The sequence below is a fragment of the Apium graveolens genome, chromosome 5, assembly GCF_009905375.1.
Source record: "Apium graveolens cultivar Ventura chromosome 5, ASM990537v1, whole genome shotgun sequence".
NCBI lineage: Eukaryota > Viridiplantae > Streptophyta > Magnoliopsida > Apiales > Apiaceae > Apium > Apium graveolens.
Window position 1 is genome coordinate 154,247,066 of NC_133651.1, and position 21,679 is coordinate 154,268,744.

General features: G+C 37.2%; 2 protein-coding genes and 1 non-coding gene across 3 annotated transcripts; 2 read left to right on the forward strand and 1 right to left on the reverse strand.

The window, feature by feature from the left end:
- The first annotated feature begins 656 nt into the window (after positions 1 to 656).
- LOC141660445 (protein FAR1-RELATED SEQUENCE 5-like) lies at positions 657 to 2,496 on the forward strand. The gene is made up of 2 exons (XM_074467428.1): positions 657 to 1,241; positions 1,339 to 2,496. The coding sequence occupies exons 1-2, from the start codon at positions 657 to 659 to the stop codon at positions 2,494 to 2,496; spliced, it is 1,743 nt and encodes a 580-aa protein (XP_074323529.1).
- A 4,700-nt stretch (positions 2,497 to 7,196) lies between these two features.
- On the forward strand, positions 7,197 to 9,028 carry LOC141724588 (E3 ubiquitin-protein ligase ATL42-like). Its single transcript, XM_074526786.1, has one exon. It carries the CDS (start codon positions 7,298 to 7,300, stop codon positions 8,537 to 8,539), a length of 1,242 nt encoding a protein of 413 aa, XP_074382887.1. The 5' UTR covers positions 7,197 to 7,297; the 3' UTR covers positions 8,540 to 9,028.
- A 6,405-nt stretch (positions 9,029 to 15,433) lies between these two features.
- LOC141662384 (small nucleolar RNA R71) lies at positions 15,434 to 15,540 on the reverse strand. The gene has a single exon (XR_012550504.1). It is a non-coding gene; the product is annotated as a small nucleolar RNA R71 (small nucleolar RNA).
- Between the last annotated feature and the right edge of the window lie 6,139 nt (positions 15,541 to 21,679).

Consider the following 21,679-nt stretch of genomic DNA (forward strand, 5'->3'; position numbering starts at 1 on the left):
TTCTCATTTTCATGGCGGATAAATTATTTGCTCGCATGTTTCGTCATAAACGTCAAAATGAAAAAAAAGAGGTTATTGATTGTAGTTTACATCTTGATAGTTTAAATAGTAGTGAAGAACCTAAAACCCTGTATATGTTGAAGATGATGATTTTGTAGATAGAAATGAGCAATTTATTAATTTAGATGACGATTTGGTTGATGTTGAAGATGAAAGTGATGGAAATGAGGTTGAAAATGAGGTCGAAAATGATAGTGATAATGTTGAGGGTGAGGATGAAATTGATAATGTAGAGGATGCAAATTTGTATGAAAATGTTGATGGGGGGGGAGTTCCATATTTGAATCAAATTTTTCAAAGTGTGGATGAGGCCGGTCATTTTTTTAGGGCTTATGCTTTACGAAATGGATTTGCGATTAAAATTCAAGCTAGCCATCGTAATAAAGACAACGAGATATATGGTCGTTTATATGTTTGTAGGCTTTATGGAAAAAGTATCGTCGCCGAGAGTAGTCAAAATAAACGGCGTAGAGAGGTTCTTCCTAAAAGCGAGTGCAAGGTGAGGATGTATGTCAATTATCAAAAGAAAAAAACGTCACTGGGAGGTAACTAGCCTTGAATTGGTACACAACCACGGTCTTGTTTCCCCTAGTAAGATGAATTTGGTACAACGAGAAAGACATGTCAACACCGCGACCCGTAGTTTGATAAAAACGCTTTATGGTTCGGGGGTTCGTAATTGTCAAGTGATGAATGTGATTGGTAACATTCATGGAGGTAATGACAAAGTTGGTTTCAATGTTCAACATGTTAGGAATGTGTTAAGAGACGAGAGGATGAAAAGGTTTGAGATTAGTGACGCCCAAGCGGGGTTGGACTTGTTGCATAGGTTGAATGAAGAAAGTGATTCTAAATATTTTATTAGGACCGAAGTCGATGAAGAGAATCGCTTGAAGTGTCTAGTATGGATTGATCCGAGATGTATAATGGCTTACCAAAATTTTGGCGATATTATGGCTTTTAATACCACTTATCGGACAAATAGGTATGCAATGCCATTTGTCCCATTTACCGGAGTCAATCATCATTATCAATCGGTAATTTTCGGGTTTGCATTGATGCGGGATGAACACGCGTCGACTTTTGAGTGGATTCTTCGTACTTGGCTTGAAGGTGTGGGGAATAATCCTCCATTGACTATAATCACGGATCAAGATCAAGCCATGGCAAGCGCTATTGCGGTTGTACTCCCGAATACTACCCATTTATTGTTGGCACATTAGTCAAAAATTCCCGGAGAAATTAGCTCATTATTATTCGGCTTTTCCGGAATTCAAGACGGACTTCAACAATTGCATTTATAAATCTCTCACCGAATGTGTTTTTGAAGCTAGATGGGCGTCGTTTGTGGAAAAGTATCACTTGCAAGATCATAAATGGTTAAAGGGGTTATATGAGTTGAAGCACAAGTGGATTCCTGTATATACTAGAAACAAATTTTCGGCATTTCAAAATAGTACATCGAGGAGTGAGGGGATGAATTCTTTCTTTGATAAGTATGTGAGTTCGGCAACGGGTTTGAAGGAATTCATTGAAAATGCCCAAAAAGCATTGGCAAGGCAATTCATGAGGGAGAAGGAAGAAGATTATGTCACCATTAATCTAAAACGTCCTATGAAATTGCATACCACATTGGAGTATCATGCTTCTTGTATCTACACTAAGGAAATGTTTAGAAGATTTCAAGATGAATTGGTCGAGTCTTCAAAATACTTTGTTGAAAAAGACCGACGAGCTAGTGAAGAAGGGGAGAGAATGGGGGATGTTTATACGTACTATAGTTGTTATCGGCCCATGTCCGAGCCTACGAGAAGAAATGTTTATTTTGTGGCATTCGAGAAAGCAAGCTCTTTGGGAATGTGTACGTGTAGAATGCTTGAACATTCGGGGCTACCTTGTAGACACCTATTGGCGGTCTTCACTAAGAAACGGGTTTCGGAAATTCCCCCGTATTACATAAACCGGAGGTGGACAATGCATGCCAATAGAGTTGATGGTGTGTTGCCTTACAATTTGGATGCTGGACAAAGTCATGAGATGACCTCAACCGATCGATTTAATAGCATGACAATGTTAACCATGAGTTTTTGTCAAAGTAGCATTGCATCCAAGGAACGGTATGATTATGCCGTTGGAGTGATGAATCGAGAAATACCAATTCTCGAAAAAATGAGCGTTGATGGAATTAAATCTTACGAAAGCAATTCGCAAGCTCCAAATGCAAGTGCTCATGAAGAAACAATTCTTGACCCTATTATGTCCCAAACTAAAGGGAGGAAGAAGGACGTTCGTTTCAAAAGTCCAATAGAATCGATTGGTAAAAATGAGAAGCCGCCAAGAAGGTGCACTTATTGTCAAATGGAAGGCCATGATAAAAGGAAGTGTGCTAGTAGACTAGAAGATCTTAAAAATGTTCAAGAATCGCAATATAATTAGTGGTGTACCATTTTGTAACCGAATGTTGTAATCTTTAAATGGATTTCAATTTTAAGTGTTTAACATTGCTTTCTTTTTTGTTATGTTTTATTGTCATATAATTGCCAATTATTGTCATATAATTGTGTTTTATTGTGATAGGTAACATGACTAGCGAGTATAGTGGTGAGAACAACTCCGATCATAGTTGTGATTCGGTTTCCCACGTTAGCAACACATTCTCGGACTCCCTACCAAGCGACTCGTGGTATGAGGACAATGACGAGGAAGATGTGGTCTCACCAACCTTTAGTGAGATGGAAGATACATGTGCCGAGTTGATGCCCCTTGTGGACAATGACGAGCCGCCCCATGTGGAGGAAGAGGAAACGGACTTGTACCCACCCGATGAGGAGGCTTATAGGGCCAAAAATTGGATCGAGGCATGCAATTGGATGGAGGGTACTGAACCGTGGAGATTGGTGAACTCTCATCCGGATCCGTACTTCCTTCAGATCTTGAATTTGGGCAACAACACGCCCGATGGAAAATGGAAAAAATCCGGATGGAATGGCGGTAAGCTTGTTAAATGTGATCGGATTGCCGATATTGTAAACTTGAGGCCTCGTGAGGGTTGTAATATGGACCAAATACGCATCGAATATGTGAAGGGTTGGGTTTCACACCTAACGGGAGGGACGGAGGAGGGACGCGGGACATGTTTTGCAAGATTTCGTCTCTACGATGGCTCGAATACGATTCCGGTTACCATTTGGAACGACTCCAACCCTTACCCTTGGAAACTTACGGAAGGCCATATCCGTGATGGTTGTGTACTTGTTCTCTACCATATTGCATGCTTCGTGGATACTACGCAAGGAGTTGCTCAACACCGGTTATCCGGTGGTCTTTCTAATATACTAGGTATTTTTGGTTAGGACCAATATATTTCATAAAATTTAGTGGATTGTATTGATCGTCTAATTTTCATTTGAATCTATGTATTTTCATTGAATTTTATATGAATTTATATGAATCTTCTATGAATTAAAGTATGAAATTTGAGATTGAAAGTGTACCTAAAAATTTGAGATTGAAAAGTAAAGTTTACAAGTCGAACTATACATTATAAATTGTTATGAAATGTATTGAAAAGTTTTTTTCAATATTTGGACAAGCGTTGACTTTCGTTGACTTTTTTAAGGAATTTTCAATTTATCGTAAAAAATGAAAAAAAATAATTTTTTTTTGAAAATCACTCATTACCATATTTTAAGACTTTTGAAAGTAGTTTGGATTAGTGGAAGTTAGTTTAGGACTAACTTCCAAAAATTAAGCAATTTCAACAGAAGATTAATTTGCACATACTCTGTTTCCCCTGTCTTTTGCTCTGTTTTCAGGTGCAAAAAACAAAACTGATGGACCGCGGAAATTTTCCGCGGTTGGGCTGTAGACGGACCGCGGAAATTTTCCGCGGTTGGGGCCATTAAATTGGTTTTTTGCAGATTGAAAACAGAGTCATCAACAAGGCCATCCAAATCTGAACAGAACCTGGCCCATTTGCCAATATCAATAAACCACCGCACCAGCCAATCCTCCCCTGCAAACGTGGCATCCTTAGCCCCCCTGTAACCAACCATGTTCACCGGTGCCCGTGGAATCTGGGGACTAGAACCAAACTGTCTCGACACCCTGTCCGGATGCTGCCACTCGACCACGTCGTAACATACAAGGGGAACTCGACCGCACCCAGCTAACTGTGCCTGTATCATCTCGCTGTCCATAACATCCTCGAACCTAGCATACGGCCTCCAGACCACCTCATCACCAGCAACACCATCAAACTCACCCCTATAGAACGGTAAGCTGTGGTGAGGGCCTGACATCTTGCGCTTCTTCGAAACCCCGACATGAGTATCACTAGCATAGGCCCATCCCTCAGCAACCGGATAATCCTCCTGACCGGGAGATCGTAAAGGCACGCCAATACGAGGAAATCTCTCGTAAGACCAAACCTGTAACACCCAGACACAACAAGCAATGCTCTTGCTGCCCTTCCTTGCAGCAATCTCCAAACCCCGGTATATATGAGCTAACACAGCTGCACCCCAAGCATAATAAGGAATCTCCCGCATATTAATCAACGGGTGCATATACCGAACATGAACAAAAGAGCGGTTGATGCTGGGGAAGAGGATACAACCCATAATGAATAGCAGATATGCCTTGGTATGTACAACCGTGGCCCTCATATTGTTCTTCTCAGGCTTCTGTGCACCATATCTCTCAAACAACCACCCCAGCTTGATGTTATTCCGATACAAAGCCTCCTTCACCTCCTCCTCGGTCAAAGTCTCAAACCAATTATTAGCAAAATACGCCGCCTTGTTCTCTATCACCCCACAAGTCAGCGCATCCCCCTGAACTGGCACCCTAAAAATAAACCCCACATCCTCCAATGTAACAGTCATCTCGCCCTGCCTCGTGAAAAAAGTGTTGGTCTCAGGTCTCCAACGCTCCACCAAAGCAGATATCAACCGAGTGTCAGTAGCCAAGACAACAGCAGGGTCTGCAAAAATCCCAAACCCAAGCATGTGTAGCAATTCCCGCTGTGGTCTTCTTAACTTCCACAAGTGCAATGACTTGTTCCCCGAATAGCTCTGCAACTCATCTCTCCCTGCACCATCCCAAACATCCTCACTGACGTGATACCGATTGTCCCAAATAATATTATGTGCGTTAGGACCCGGCAACATATTCTCGAAATCATCAAAATTATCCATACCTGAAAATATTGCCAACAAAATTCATCAATCACCACAATAAAAACACCACAACGTACACAATAAAAACAATCATATTACGTTAATTCAATTTTACATACACTAAATTAATTCTAAATTAACACTAATTTATCCTAAAAATCGAATTAAATCAATTCCAAATTATGAACCCTACAAATTCTAAAAATTTGAATTTAATCATATTACGATTCATATGTTAATTCATACATTATTTAACCCTAAAATTTTGAATTACATACACAAAATAAGATTTACAACAAAAGAAAAATATAAGTTTATATCCTAAAAACATAAGTTTAACCCTACATATTCGAATTATCACTAAAATTGTATTGTAACACTAAAATTCGATTTATAAATAAAATAAGGTTTAATAATTCGCATTATCCTAAATATTATCCTAAAAAATGGATTTTACTATTTAGCACTAAAATATCACGAATAATTCTAAATTTATTCATAAATTGTCACGAATTTATCCTAAATTTATTCCAAATTTATTCCAAAATATCCTAAATTTATTCCAAAATATTTGAATTAACACTAATATTCGAATTAAAATTAAAAATTCAAATTTAATACACTAAATTAATTCTAAATTAACACTAATTTTAATTCCACAAGGATATTAAAATTTCGAATTAAAATTGTAAATTCGAATTAAAATAATAAATTCGATTATTAAAATTTCGAATGGAAATTGTAAATTCGAATTAACATTAAAAATTCGAATTTAATACACTAAATTAATTCTAAATTAACACTAATTTATCCTAAAAATCGAATTGAATCATGTCCAAATTATGAACCCTAGAAATTCTAAAAATTTGAATTTAATCATAGTACGATTCATATATTAATTCATACATTATTTAACCCTAAAATTTTGAATTACATACACAAAATAAGATCTACAACAAAAGAAAAACATAAGTTTATATCAATAAAACTGTAAAGAACATAAATGAATCGATTATATACCTTAATAACGGAAAAGGAGAATGATTTAAGGTTGGGTTGCTGTGATTGTTGCTTGTGCTGGGTCTGCTGGCTGTGTGTTTGTGTTTGTGTTTGCAGGTTGCGGCTGTGTTTATGTATATAAGTTTGAGAGAGACTGTGTTTGTCAAGAACTAGGTAAACAAAAAACGCTACCAACCGCTGAAAATTTCCGCGGTCCGTGCGGAGGGGTATTTTGGTAATTACCACGGACCGCTGAAAATTTCCACGGTCCCTTTGGTGCTGTTTTAATTACCAACCGTTAGATCCACCATCCAACGGTGGAGAAATTGTTTGTTGTATACCGGTCTACAACAAACGTTTGTTGTAGACCGGCCCCAACAAATATATATGGACAACAAAATTTGTCATACAACTTGTCATATTTGCTGTACTCACGTACGCTTCCTTGTAATTTACCCAGGAAAAATATAAAACATAGATGGGAAATCGGCTATGTACAGAGTCAACTAATGTGGTCAAATATGTACAGCCATATATTAGCCTGCTCAGAACTCTTGAATTTCATATAGCTAAATATTTTGTCGGGGCGTTAATAAATAAATATTCTTCTCCTTATCAGCTTCTTTAAAGAAACAAGAATTCACGTTAAACAATTTTTTCCTACAGGTAAACCCATTGGGACGTGGATCTAGTATTCTACAAGATTCGATGTTTCCATTTTTCATAAATGAATAAAAAAAGATAATGCTTGATAAAAAGGTTATTATTTTAAGAAATATTTGAAGTAAAGAAGCAAACAGTGGGTTCGATTTTAAGTTAAAATTAGTATACAAACTTATAGTTTGATAAATTGTATCAAAATTTATAGTATCCTCTAAATTTTGGTGTTATGTAATAAATTTCTATCCTTGATTTTATAATATGTAGTTTACTAGAATTATAATAAACAAACTTAAACCTCAGCTAAATCAGGCTTGACCCTAACTGATAAACAACTTGGGACAGTACTCTATTATTAGAATAGGCTCCAAAGCCCGGTAAGACTGCATCATCTTCCCATGATCTTCTGCATTCAAAGGTTATCAAAAATTAATACATCTGATTGCATTAAAATGCAAAAGTTAATTATTTTTCTCATGTTTTTGATTGTGAAAACACGATCCCAATCCAGCCCTACACAATTAGCACCAGGGGATGTGCCAAACAATTTCCATCCAAGTCTTGCAGCTATTATTATTGTACTTTGTTGTATGGTCATTTTCACATTCATCCTTCTTGCTTATGCCAAGTATTGTCACCGAAGTTCGCCAATGATCAGTCCTCCTATTCAAGGCCTGCTTACGAGATCAACATCTCGATATTCTGGTATCGATAAAACTGTGATTGAATCACTTCCTTTTTTCAGATTTTCTTCGCTTAGAGGAACAAGAAGCGGGCTTGAGTGTTCTGTTTGTTTAGCAAGATTTGAAGATATTGAAATTCTTAGGCTACTCCCAACTTGCAAACATGCTTTCCATATAGATTGTGTCGATAAGTGGCTTGAAAAGCACTCAACATGCCCACTTTGCAGGCATAAGGTTAGCACAGAAGATCTTGCAGTGCTTACATATTCACACAGTTTGAGATTTTTAACAGGTCATTCAGACCTCAGACAGGATTCAAATTTGGAAATTTTTGTACAGAGGGAAGAAGATTATAATCACGGGTCATCGAGATTTAGTGTTGGAGGTAGCTTTAGAAGTAAAAATGAAGAAGAAAAGGAAGAACTGCCAATTCAAGAAACTTTTCCTGAAAATGAAGAGGAAAGTCTACATAAGTTTAATCACAGGATCATTGTTTCTGATGCTGTTTTAAAGAACAGGTGGAGCAATGTGAGCTCTTCGGATCTTATGTTTTTAAATTCGGAGATGATTCATGTTCTGTCCAGCCAAAGATTCTCATCCAATGAATCAGAAACCGAGGAACTTAAGAAAATTAAGGCTATGGATAGAAAGGAACGGTCTGAGATCAAGAATGTCGAATCCGTTCAAACTGATAAATTCACAGTTCAAAAGTATGGCAGCACTTCAAAGATTATGGATATACATGAAAAGAGATCAATGTCTGAGATTGTAGTTCATCCAAGATTCACTGATTGCGAGAATTCTTCTACATCAAATTGCGAGAATTTTGAAAATGTGAAGGAGGAAAGGATAAGGAGGAAGTGGTTGTCAATTGCAAGAAAAACAATTCAATGGTTTGCCAATAGAGACACAAGTACACGACAGTTTCAGAACACAAAACAATCTTTTGATGTATAGATGGGATAATTACTCAACAGCTTAAAAGTTCTATTATTTGCACATAATTTCTGCAAGTTCTGAAGTTGTTGAAATCTTGTTTGATTAAAGAGACAGTATTCATGTAGGATTTCATGAGAAATAGTCTAATCTGTGACTTGAAGTTGAGATCAAAAGAGGAAGGAGGAAGATTTTCCTTGTCATCTTAAATGATACTATTCAAACATTTTGTAAAGTATTGTATAGTTATTTATATTTAATTTTGTTATTACAGAGGAAGGAAGAGGATGTGTACATTAAGTTGCTAGATGGACGGTTCTTTGTCTACAAATGTATGGATTTACTTATAGTTGCACAAAAATGCACTAGCAGTGTTAGAAAAAAATGAAACCCTTTAGTTTGTTCTCTTCTTGTTGTAGCTTTAGGTTGCTCGGGTGGCACTAGTTTTCTGCTCTTGCTTTCCTGGGAGTGTCTGGTTGTTTTTGTATGTAGGTTTAGTTTACATTTTTTATAATCCATCTAGCAAGAGCATCTTGAACTGTGAAGACCCCTCAGTAATAATATTATAGGCGGCAAAATTTTTAGAAATTGATGCACTCCAATAATAATCTATACTATATTATAATAATAATTTGGTTCAACGCTTTTCCCTAATTTCGGTTATTAAAAATCTAAATAAATAGTGTTATATCCGTTAAACTAGTAAATTATTGAAATACTACACGTCTATTTATCCTACTAAACTAGAATGCTTATCATATTATTAAATAATAAATAAATAGTGTTATATATCCACTAAACTACTAAATTTTTAAACTACTAGATATAATATACTTATCCTACTAAACTAAGACCACGGGTTATCCTATTATTTTTATTAAAAACTTTCATTTATTATATATTTATATAAATATTTTAAAATTATAATATGACGGGATAAATAAAATATTTAAATATTAACAGGAATCGTGCATCACATGTTTTAAGCTAATCTATGCTATATTATAATAGACAAAACATTAAAAATTTAGTAGTTGGTCGGTACTTTCTAAAAGTACTTAATTACCCTCACTACTTAATAAAATATTAAACTAATTATTATTAAGTCGGCCTGCTACTTTTATTAGTTTAATCGACTACTACTTCTTTTATTAAATTAATTGATCCATATTATGGCCACTTGTGTCATATGAACAAGAACAACTACCACAAGACCATTCATTCTCGAAATCTCAGGAAGAATTTCAAGACTCCAAATCATCGTAAAACAAATCCTTAATTACAAATATACTTTTCTCTATATTATTATTATATAATATTAACCTAATGTGTTTAACAAATTCAATAAATAATTGATTCCCTAATGTTAATTACATAATTAATTTCCAAATGTTAATTATATATAAGTACTTCAATTTTCAATCCTTAATTTCGTATAAATCAGGTATGCTTATTTAACGTAAGTATGAGACTGCTTATTTGGAAATAAATTTTAATAAATCTTTTTATTACAAAACATATTGTAATTGAAAATAAAATTTATCTACCAAATTTTAAAACTTAAAATACTTAAAAAACTAAACATAAAAAATACATGTGCATTACCCGGGGTATAAACTACTTGATTGTCCTCACATAATTAATTTATTATTTTGACATAATTATCTTATATTATGAAATCTCTAACATAAAATTATATATAATTGCACACATTAGACGTGGAAATGATGTTTTGGTAGATATATAAGATGACTTGAAGCTGGTCTAACGATAATTTGAACCATTGATTTAGGCTAAAATTTAGGTTTTAATTATAACATAATTATCGTTTGTATACATATTTAGAGATAATATGGGCCTAAAAGTAGCCTAGAAATAGAGTTAATATTGAATTAACTAGACCTGATACAGTCCAATAACAAAGCCCAATTAATGAGGTCCAAAATCCTGATTATTTATTAATTTCATAATTAATAAATAAGGGGGATTACCAGCTCATTAAATAAGTCCTAACGATGATATAATTTTATAAAAGATAGCCTCAAGGGCACCTACACCAACTAGGAATCTGATTCCTCTATTCTAGGACTTCAAAGTCTATCTAAAGTCTGAGACTTATTCAACAAGTCTCCTAACCCTAGTCCAATTCAGGGACTCTCAACATCTATATAAAGGGACTCGCCCAATCAATCAGAACTACATTTTTTGGCTTGATTATCTAATTCACAGAGATACGTAGGCATCTCGTAAAGGCAGAGTTAAGCTACGAAACACGAGAGCAGCCATTAAAGGCCTTGAGCTCCCGAACCTTAATAATATATACAGCAGTTAATATACCCTAAGTTTTTATCTATAACATTTGGCGCCGTATGTGGGAAAGCATAACAACAACCATGGCGAGAACACGGAGTGGAAATAACGCCCTTGAAGGAACACCAGCTGGGATAACTCATACGATTTCGTTGATGGTGGAGATACCCCCACACTCATCCTACGCCTCCACCCAAGGAGGAAACCCGATAGGGGAAACTGAGCCTCAACCACAAGGGACGAATTCCCTGACTCTACAAGGGACGAATCCCCCGGCTCCTCAAGGGACGAATCCCCAACTTCAGCAGGTACATGCACCTATGAACTCTCAACCCGCAAGGTATGAATATTCAACTATTGATATGTCATGTCACAAGGTATGGTTATAGTGGATGAGTTCACAAGGTACACATGGGTGTACTTCTTGCACAAGAAGACTGAAACTGCATCTACTCTAACTGATCATGTCAGACAGCTGGATAAATTGATCAAAGACTCTGTTAAAATCATAAGGAGTGATAATGGCACTGAGTTCAAGAATTCAATCATGGAAGAGTTCGGCAAAGATCATGGAATCAAACATGAATTTTCTGCACCTGGAACTCCATAGCAAAATGGAGTTGTAGAAAGAAAGAACAGGACTCTCATTGAAGCTGCGCGAACAATGCTTGATGAAGCAAAGCTACCAACCTATTTTTGGGCTAAAGCTGTGCAGACTGCTTGTTTTGCACAAAATGCTACACTTATAAACAAGCATGAAAAAATACCATATGAGATGGTGAAGAAGAAGAAGCCAAATCTGAAATACTTTCATGTATTTGGTTGCAAGTGTTTTGTTCTTAAGACTCATCCTGAGCAGCTGTCAAAATTTGATCTAGAAGTTGATGAAGGAATTTTTGTTGGATATCCACTTTCCACAAAAGCCTTCAGAGTCTACAATTTAAGAACAAGAGTTGTCATGGAATCTATCAATGTCTCTTTTGATGATAAGAAGATTACTGGACTTGAAGATTTCGATGATCATGATCAGCTGAGATTTGAGAATGAAGATTTAAATTCTATTTTTGGAAATTCTGATGACTTAAATACTAATCCTGTAAGTTCTGATGGATTAAGTTCTGATGTCATTGAATCTGTGGTAACAACTCCAAAGGAAAATGCACCTGTCCAGGGGGAGCAAGCTGAAGAACCTACCACATCTCAAGATTCTCAAGAAGCATCAGAACCTGTCACTGGCTCTTTAAGTTCTGATTCATCTAGTTCTGATGATCCAAATTCTGATAATTCTGGAAGTTCTAATTTTTCAACTCCTGAAAAATCAAATTCAAATTCTGAAGTTTCAGAAAGCATAACTACATGGGAAGCATCAGAAAATGCTGATGGAGACAGCATGGATCATGAGGGAGGATCCAGTTCTAGAGATCAACTTCCATCTGCAAGGAAGTGGACTAAAGCACATACAACTGATTTATTTATTGGAGATCCTGAAGCAGGTGTTAGAACTAGAACTGTAACTTCAAATGCATGTCTCTATCATTCTTTTCTATCTCAGAATGAACCAAAGAAAGTGGAAGAAACTCTTCAAGATGCTGATTAGGTGCAAGCACTGCAGGAAGAGTTAAATGAATTTGAAAGAAATAAAGTCTGGACCCTAGTGCCAAGATCAAAGAACAGATCAGTTGTTGGTACAAAATGGGTGTTCAGAAATAAAACTGACAGTGATGGCATAATTACAAGGAATAAAGCAAGACATGTTGCTAAAGGTTACTCTCAGCACGAGAGTATTGATTATGATGAAACATTTGCACCAGTTGCTAGATTATAGGCCATAAGGATCTTTTTGGCTTATGCTGCTCACAAGAAGTTTAAAGTCTTTCAAATGGATGTAAAAAGTGCTTGTCTCAATGGAGAATTGGAAGAAGAGGTATATGTTGAACAACCTCCAGGCTTTGTAGATCCTAAATTTCCCAATCACGTCTACAGGCTTGACAAAGCACTTTATGGCCTTAAGGAAGCTCCAAGAGCATGGTATGAGACTTTAGCTCAATTCCTTCTGGAAAGTGGATTTCACAGAGGCACAATTGACAAGACTTTATTCTACCTCAACCATGGAAAGGACTTACTTTTGGTACAGATATATGTTGATGATATCATATTTGGTTCTACTAATTCCAAACTGTGTGATAAGTTTGCAAAGCTAATGCAGTCAAGATATCAAATGAGTATGATGAGAGAACTCAGCTATTTTCTGGGCCTTCAAGTCAAGCAAACTGAAGAAGGCACTTTTATTTGTCAATCCAAGTATACCAGAAATTTACTGAATAAATTTGGAATGCAAGATTGTTCAACTGCATCCACTCCCATGGCCACCACAACCAAGTTAGATAAGGATGCTGGTAAATCAGTAGATATTACTAACTACAGAGGTATGATTGGCTCATTACTCTATCTATCTGCAAGTAGACCTGATATCATGTGTGCTACCTGTCTTTGTGCAAGATTTCAGGTTGATCCAAGAGAACCTCACTTATTAGTTGTGAAAATAATTTTCAAGTACCTTAAGGGTACAACTGATTTAGGATTGTGGTATCCTAGGGAATCAGATTTTAAGCTAATTGGTTACTGATAAGTGGCATTTTATACCACTTAGAACGTCTTAAAATGGCTTAAATTGGTGTCTTGAAATCAAGTAATGCGTTTTTCTAGTGTTCATGTATTTCAGGGTATTAGTTGCATTTCGGGGGAGGAATCATCAAGAATAAGCCTTGGCATGTGTTCACCATTGCGAGAGGAAAGGAACGGGCAGATTACGGCAAAGAAACGGTGCAAACTTGGATTTTTTCCAGTGGAGGCCTGCGCGCCCGCGCAGCTATGCTGAGCGGCCGCGCAGCAACCTGCGCGCCCGCGCAGCTACGCTGAGCGGCCGCGCAGGGTCGGGAATTTTGCTGAATTATTTTAGACTTCTACTTCTGTTTAGCTTCCAACTTCTATGTAATCTGAGTTTTATGGGACTATTATATAAGTAGATTTGAGACGTTTTCACAGGGGGATTTTAAGAAGAAGAAGATTGTGTTTTGCGCAAGAAGGGAAGATTGGGATACCAAGGAGAAGACCTAGAAGCACAGAACAACTCCGAAAAAGAAGATCTTATTTTCAACTTGTGATTCTTTGAATTAGTTGTAACTTTGGATGCTCGTTTTCGTTCTTGTTGAACCTAGATCTCCTTTATTCGTACTTTGATTATTATTTAGTTTATTAAGACCTTGTTTATACCATGCTTCCATTGGAACCCATGGTGACGATGAGTTCGATTATGGGCTAATCGTTGTCATGGGATTCTAGCGGATTTACTTATGGATTTCAATAATTAATTGTTTCGATATCTTGGTGTGTGGTGATTGATTGATATCCTAGTATTGGTTGTGCTTATTCATCTTATGTGCGTAGCTAACATATAAGATAGCGTGTTAATCTCTATTGAAGCGACATTGAATATAGAGGTTTAGAACTTGCCATGCTAGCATAGGTTCATGTATGTGTATGCATGATTCGTAGGTAACTCTAACCGTTTTACTTGCCCTATGTAATCAAGATAGATAACTTGTTCTTAAACCGTTATGTTGTCAAATTCTATAGACATATAGGGTCTCAATATAATTGGTGCCTATTCAGCTTCTATCTCTTTTGTGGATGTCTGGTAGAATGGTATTCGTGCAACGAAAGTTGGCGTTTATCAGTTTCGTGTTATCTGATTAGTGTCATCACCATCACATGCTAAGGTTAAGAACAATAAGGCTATTGAATGAAGTATTTAATGAAGATAGAATCCCATGTTTATCATATATAGTAATTCAACTTCAATTCTCTTAGTTAATGTTATTTAGTATAATCTCTTAGTTTAATAAAAACCCAATTTGTTATTTGTCTTAGCATTGGGCGATAACCATACATTGTTGCATAGGTGCATAAATTGAACTTAACCTAAACCAGTCTCTGTGGGAACGAATTTGATCTATATCTTATACTACTTGCGAACGCGTATACTTGCGTGAATATTAGCGCGTGTTTTCGCCTTAACAAGTTTTTGGCGCCGCTGCCGGGGACTCGGTGTTAATTTTTAGTTTATGTGCTTGTCATCAGTGGTCGTTAAAGTTCACTGACTCGGATTCTTTTACTTTCACGGTTTATTTGTTTGTGTTTCAGGTACTCATTACAATGGGAGATCCAGCAGCACGAACGAAAGCCTTGATGGATTTTTCTCAACCCAAGATTAATGACATTCAATCTAGCATTGTCCGGCCAGCTATCACAGCTAATACCTTTGAGATCAAGCCTGGCATAATTCAATGGGTACAGACTTCAGTCCAGTTTGGGGGTTCTCCAACGGAAGATCCCAATACACACATTAGGGATTTCATTGCAATATGCGACACCTTCAAGTTCAACGGTGTTTCTGAAGATGCTGTGAAGCTGAGACTGTTCCCATTCTCTCTGAAGGACAAGGCTAAGAGCTGGTTACACTCTCTACCAGCTGGTTCGATTACTACTTGGGAAGATCTTGCTCAGACGTTTCTTACTAAATTCTTCCCTATGGCGAAGACAGCTGCACTCAGGAATGCTATTACTCAATTTGCGCAGCAAACGGGAGAATTGCTAAGTGAAGCTTGGGAGCGCTACAAGGAGATGCTTAGGAAGTGTCCTCATCATGGAATTCCTGATTGGATGATCATCACTTGTTTTTACAATGGGTTGGGAGCACAGTCCAGACCCATGCTCGATGCAGCATCAGGCGGAGCATTATGGGCAAAGAGCTATAAGGAAGCTTATGATCTAATTGAACTGATGGCTGCTAATGAATATCAGTATCCAACCCAGAGATATCCACAGGGCAAGGTAGCAGGAGTTCTTGAAGTGGATACAGCTACGGCTATCACTGCTCAACTAAAGGCGTTGTCTATGAAGATCGATTCTCTGGCTAACTATGGTGTTAAGCAGATAATAAGTGTTCGTGAGCTGTGTGCAGGTCCGTATGCGATAGAGCAATGCGCTATATCTAGCGACTCAGCTCAGTTTGTGAGCAACTTTCAGAGATCGCAACAACCAGTTCCAGACACTTATCATCCTGACAACTGGAATCATCCTAACTTCAGCTGGAGCAACAATCAGAATGTGATGCAACAGCCGTTCCAGCCGTTTGGAAATAAGCTGTTCAACTCTCTTGGTTTTCAGCAACAACTCCAACTTCAACAACAAACTCATGATGCAGGTCTATCTTCGAATGAAAAATCTGAATTAGAGGAGTTGAGGCTTATGTGCAAAAACCAGGCTCTTATATGCCAAAGCCAAGCCGTTTCTATCAAGACTTTGGAGAACCAAATAGGGCAAATTGCTAATGCCTTATTGAATCGACCACCAGGAACGCTTCCTAGTGATACAGAAGCCAATCTAGGAAAGAGGGAAGTTGAAGAACATGTGAACGCCATCACCTTAAGGTCTGGAAAGGTCGCAAGCCCCCAAATTCAGCAAGACGAAGAGCCTGAAAAATCTCAAAATTCAGAAAATGCAGTTGTGGCTGAAGAAGATGTGCAGAGGGAAGTATAGGTGGAACCAATGAAGACTACTGTGGAACACACTCCTCCTGAGGGTAATACAGGGGAGAAACAGATCTATCCTCCACCTCCTTTTCCTAAAAGGCTGCAGAAGAAAAAGCTGGATAAGCAGTTTGAGAAGTTTCTGGAGGTGTTCAAGAAACTTCATATCAACATACCTTTCGCTGAAGCTCTTGAACAGATGCCTAGCTATGCGAGGTTTATGAAAGGTATTCTCTCTCGGAAAGTGAAGCTCGATGACTTAGAGACCGTTGCTCTAACGGAGGAATGCAGTGCTGTGCTGCAACAGAAGTTGCCTCCGAAGCTTAAAGATCCTGGAAGCTTCACTATTCCTTGCACCATCGGAAACTTGTCGTTCGACAAGTGTTTATGTGATTTAGGAGCTAGCATCAATCTGATGCCCTTATCTATCTTCAAGAAGCTTGGTCTGCCTGAGCCGAAACCAATATACATGTCATTGCAACTAGCTGACCGTTCCATCGCTTATCCACGAGGTATAGTGGAAGATGTCTTGGTCAAGGTGGATAAACTCTTCTTCCCTGCTGACTTTGTAATTCTTGATTTCGAGGAAGATAAGAAGATTCCCATTATCTTGGGAAGACCATTCTTGGCTACAGGCCGAACTATGATCGATGTGCAAAAAGAAGAGCTTACAATGAAGGTTCATGATCAGAAGGTCACTTTCAATGTGTTCAAGGAAATAAAATTACCCACAGCTAAAGAGGAGTGCTTTAAAGTAGAGCAAATTCAGGTTTTAAATGCACCTCTGTGGAAGAGGAAGTTGGATGTGCCATTCGATTCTCTTGGGTTAGCAGAGCTGAAAATTTCTCAGGATCGTCTCGAGTCGTCTATTGAAGATGCTCCTACACTTGAGCTCAACCCACTGCCAAATCACTTGAGTTATTCATTCTTAGGTGCACCCCCTGACAAGGGGTTGGGATATATCTTTGATGATGTAGAGGGTAGCCGAACGGATCCTCCAGTGCCTATAGAGGGTTCTTCTCATGTGCAGCAGATAATTGTTAGGACTGGTGTTGTTGATGAGCAGTACAGGCGAGTAACTAGGCGTATGGAGGCCATGCACGATATTCACCGTCATTTTGCTGCAGATTTGACACATGCTTTCGGTACTGTTGTTCGAGACACTGGTGGCGAGGTTGATTGGCCACCTGATCCTCCACCCGACGAGGGTGAATCTCCCGCTAATTAGGTATGCCTGAAATCCTTATTATTGCCTTCAATGAGGACATTGAAAATTTTAAGTATGGGGGTGGTAGTTAAGGAATATTGTGTGTGTGTCATTTAGTTGCATATTCATGATAGTTTAGTTCATATAGTTGCATAATTTATGCCATATAGTTTTTTTTTATGAATGTCATGTAGCTCATGCATTTACCATGATCCCTTTTGCAATGATTTATCGACTGAATTGTGATATTGATGTGAGTGTAGTGATAGCATTAAAGTGATATTAAGTTGTGTAGGTTGATATGCATGCTAGAAACAATTGTAAGTCCACTAAGTCTTAGAGAATGCGAAAGGGCTAGATTGTGTTATGATTTGGTTGTTTTCAAGGTCAATCTACTTATTATGCTTAGAATTCGATTATAGGTTCTTAGTGATAAAGACATGAAAAAGAAAAATTTTGGAGAAAAAAAATATGGAAGTTGTTGCTAGTTGTGGCTAGGTGTCAAATGGCTAGTAGCCGGCTCGCGTATGTTGCGAGTAGTCTAGGGTTGAGCAAGATGGAGCGAAACGCACTTGCTCAGATTTTAAAAAAAAAATAAAAAAATAAAAAAAAAATATTTTAGCATAATTGATCAAGAGTGGGTTCTTTGGTATTCGAGTTATTAAGTTCTTAGGGGACTTTGTGCCTAGCGACCTAAGGCTTTTAGAGTCTGGGATCCGCTAACCTAACGCTCGTTACATGGATATCATTGTATAAGTCTTTTGTGGATCTCACTCATTGCACGGTCAAATAAGCATTTGAGTTGTAAATAAAAAGCACGATTCCGTAGTATGCTCCAGAGTTCTTGTAGTGTTGTATATCACTTTGTGCCTGGAATTTTTATTCTTTGTATAATCGTAGGATTGCCTTGAGGATAGTCTAGTCATAGTAATTGGTCTAGTTCCGAAGCATATCTGTTAAGCATTTGCACACACCACGTTTCTGGCTGTATGTCCGTTTGCATGAGTTTATTGATCTTTAGTTGTCTAACTGCATTCGTTGAGATGTGGCAATTTGGTTGATTAATTGTAGTAAGGGGGATCGCTGCATTTTCATATAGATTGTATTCATTCATATTTTTATTTGTTTTTGAGTCTGTGACGCTTGAGGGCAAGCATCGATTTAAGTTTGGGGGTGTGATAAGTGGCATTTTATACCACTTAGAACGTCTTAAAATGGCTTAAATTGGTGTCTTGAAATCAAGTATTTTGTGTATTTGATGCGTTTTTCTAGTATTCATGTATTTCAGGGTATTAGTTGCATTTCGGGGGAGGAATCATCAAGAATAAGCCTTGGCATGTGTTCACCATTGCGAGAGGAAAGGAACGGGCAGATTACGGCAAAGAAATGGTGCGAACTTGGATTTTTTCCAATGGAGGCCTGCGCGCCCGCGCAGCTATGCTGAGCGGCCGCGCAGCAACCTGCGCGCCCGCGCAGCTACGCTGAGCGGCCGCGCAGGGTCGGGAATTTTGCTGAATTATTTTAGACTTCTACTTCTGTTTAGCTTCCAACTTCTATGTAATCTGAGTTTTATGGGACTATTATATAAGTAGATTTGAGACGTTTTCACAGGGGGATTTTAAGAAGAAGAAGATTGTGTTTTGCGCAAGAAGGGAAGATTGGGATACCAAGGAGAAGACCTAGAAGCACAGAACAACTCCGAAAAAGAAGATCTTGTTTTCAACTTGTGATTCTTTGAATTAGTTGAAACTTTGGATGCTCGTTTTCGTTCTTGTTGAACCTAGATCTCGTTTATTCGTACTTTGATTATTATTTAGTTTATTAAGACCTTGTTTATACCATGCTTCCATTGGAACCCATGGTGACGATGAGTTCGATTATGGGCTAATCGTTGTCATGGGATTCTAGCGGATTTACTTATGGATTTCAATAATTAATTGTTTCGATATCTTGGTGTGTGGTGATTGATTGATATCCTAGTATTGGTTGTGCTTATTCATCTTATGTGCGTAGCTAACATATAAGATAGCGTGTTAATCTCTATTGAAGCGACAGTGAATATAGAGGTTTAGAACTTGCCATGCTAGCATAGGTTCATGTATGTGTATGCATGATTCGTAGGTAACTCTAACCATTTTACTTGCCCTATGTAATCAAGATAGATAACTTGTTCTTAAACCGTTATGTTGTCAAATTCTATAGACATATAGGGTCTCAATATAATTGGTGCCTATTCAGTTTCTATCTCTTTTGTGGATGTCTGGTAGAATGGTATTCGTGCAACGAAAGTTGGCGTTTATCAGTTTCGTGTTATCTGATTAGTGTCATCACCATCACATGCTAAGGTTAAGAACAATAAGGCTATTGAATGAAGTATTTAATGAAGATAGAATCCCATGTTTATCATATATAGTAATTCAACTTCAATTCTCTTAGTTAATGTTATTTAGTATAATCTCTTAGTTTAATAAAAACCCAATTTGTTATTTATCTTAGCATTGGGCGATAACCATACATTATTGCATAGGTGCATAAATTGAACTTAACCTAAACCAGTCTCTGTGGGAACGAATTTGATCTATATCTTATACTACTTGCGAACGCGTATACTTGCGTGAATATTAGCGCGTGTTTTCGCCTTAACAGTTACTCATATGCAGATTTTGAAGGATGCAAAATTGACAGGAAAAGCACTAGTGGAAGCTGCCAATTTCTTGGAGGCAGATTGGTTTCTTGGTTTAGAAAGAAACAAAAGTCAATTTCCATATCAACTGCAGAAGCAGAATATATTGCTGCAGGAAGCTGTTATGCACATATTCTTTGGATGAAGAATCAGTTACTGGATTATAGGTTAGAATTTTTTAAAATCCCTATTTACTGTGATAATCAAAGTGCTATTGCTATGACAGGTAATCCAGTTCAACACTCAATGACAAAGCACATCAGCATTAGGTACCATTTCATAAGGGAACATGTGGATGAAGGTACAGTGGAATTGCATTTTGTTCCAACAGATCAACAGCTAGCAGATAACTTCACAAAACCACTATGTGAAGCTACTTTTATAAGATTGGTAAATGAACTTGGAATGGTTTCAGGTTCTTTGTCTTAATTTGCTTAGTTTTTGTTCTCATGCATCAGACGTTATGATCAGTGTTTACAAATTATATTATCTATATGTAATCTGTGCTTAATCTGAAAATTCATTAAATGCTGATTATTATCTGTTGTGGATTTAGATACTCTGATAAGTGTTTTGATTGTTCCGTGACTATTCAATCCAATGAGGATAACTATGCTATATGCTGACCTAGTAGTCTTTAACATACTAGAAATCCCATGTTTGAATTAGTTGTTTATGTGGAAACTCATTAACACAAGCAGATTCTGATATTGAGCTTAGTCAAGTTTACTTTGCGTATCTTATTACTAAGTCACAAACTAGATTCTTGTTTCTTATCTGTCAAATTCTGATGTCAGTAAATCTTAAGAATGAACTAAGTGCTGATAAGCCTCACTTATCAAAAGAAAAGAAAAGAAAAGAAAAGAAAAGAAAAGAATAAAAGTCAGGTACTCCTTTGAGATCTAGAGTAAAAATGTGGAAGGGAAGACCCAAGTGCATTGCTGGTATTAAGTAATATGCAATAGAAAAACAAATATTTTTCTTGGTGACTTTTCACATTCTATGATTACTAGAGAAATACTTTGATAACAACATAAATTCTGATAAGCAGTCGTGACTCACTTACACTGAGAAGCCACTGTAAAAAAGGAATTTCAAAAGATGCATAAAATGAGCACAAACAGTTGAGGTGGACTCATGCATAAATTTGTTCTATAGTAGACATCATGACTGATGACAGATTTTAAATATTTTTCTGAGTTATGCCTTATTTCTAAGATGTACTGAAGTTGATCAGACTTTAATCTCTATCTGATATTTTGCTGAATGTACACACTTTCACTCCATATGAATGATGAAAATTAATGTGGTGATTAAGCTGTTTTTGACAAACAGTTAAATGTCATTTGCATAAATTTTGAGGACAAGGT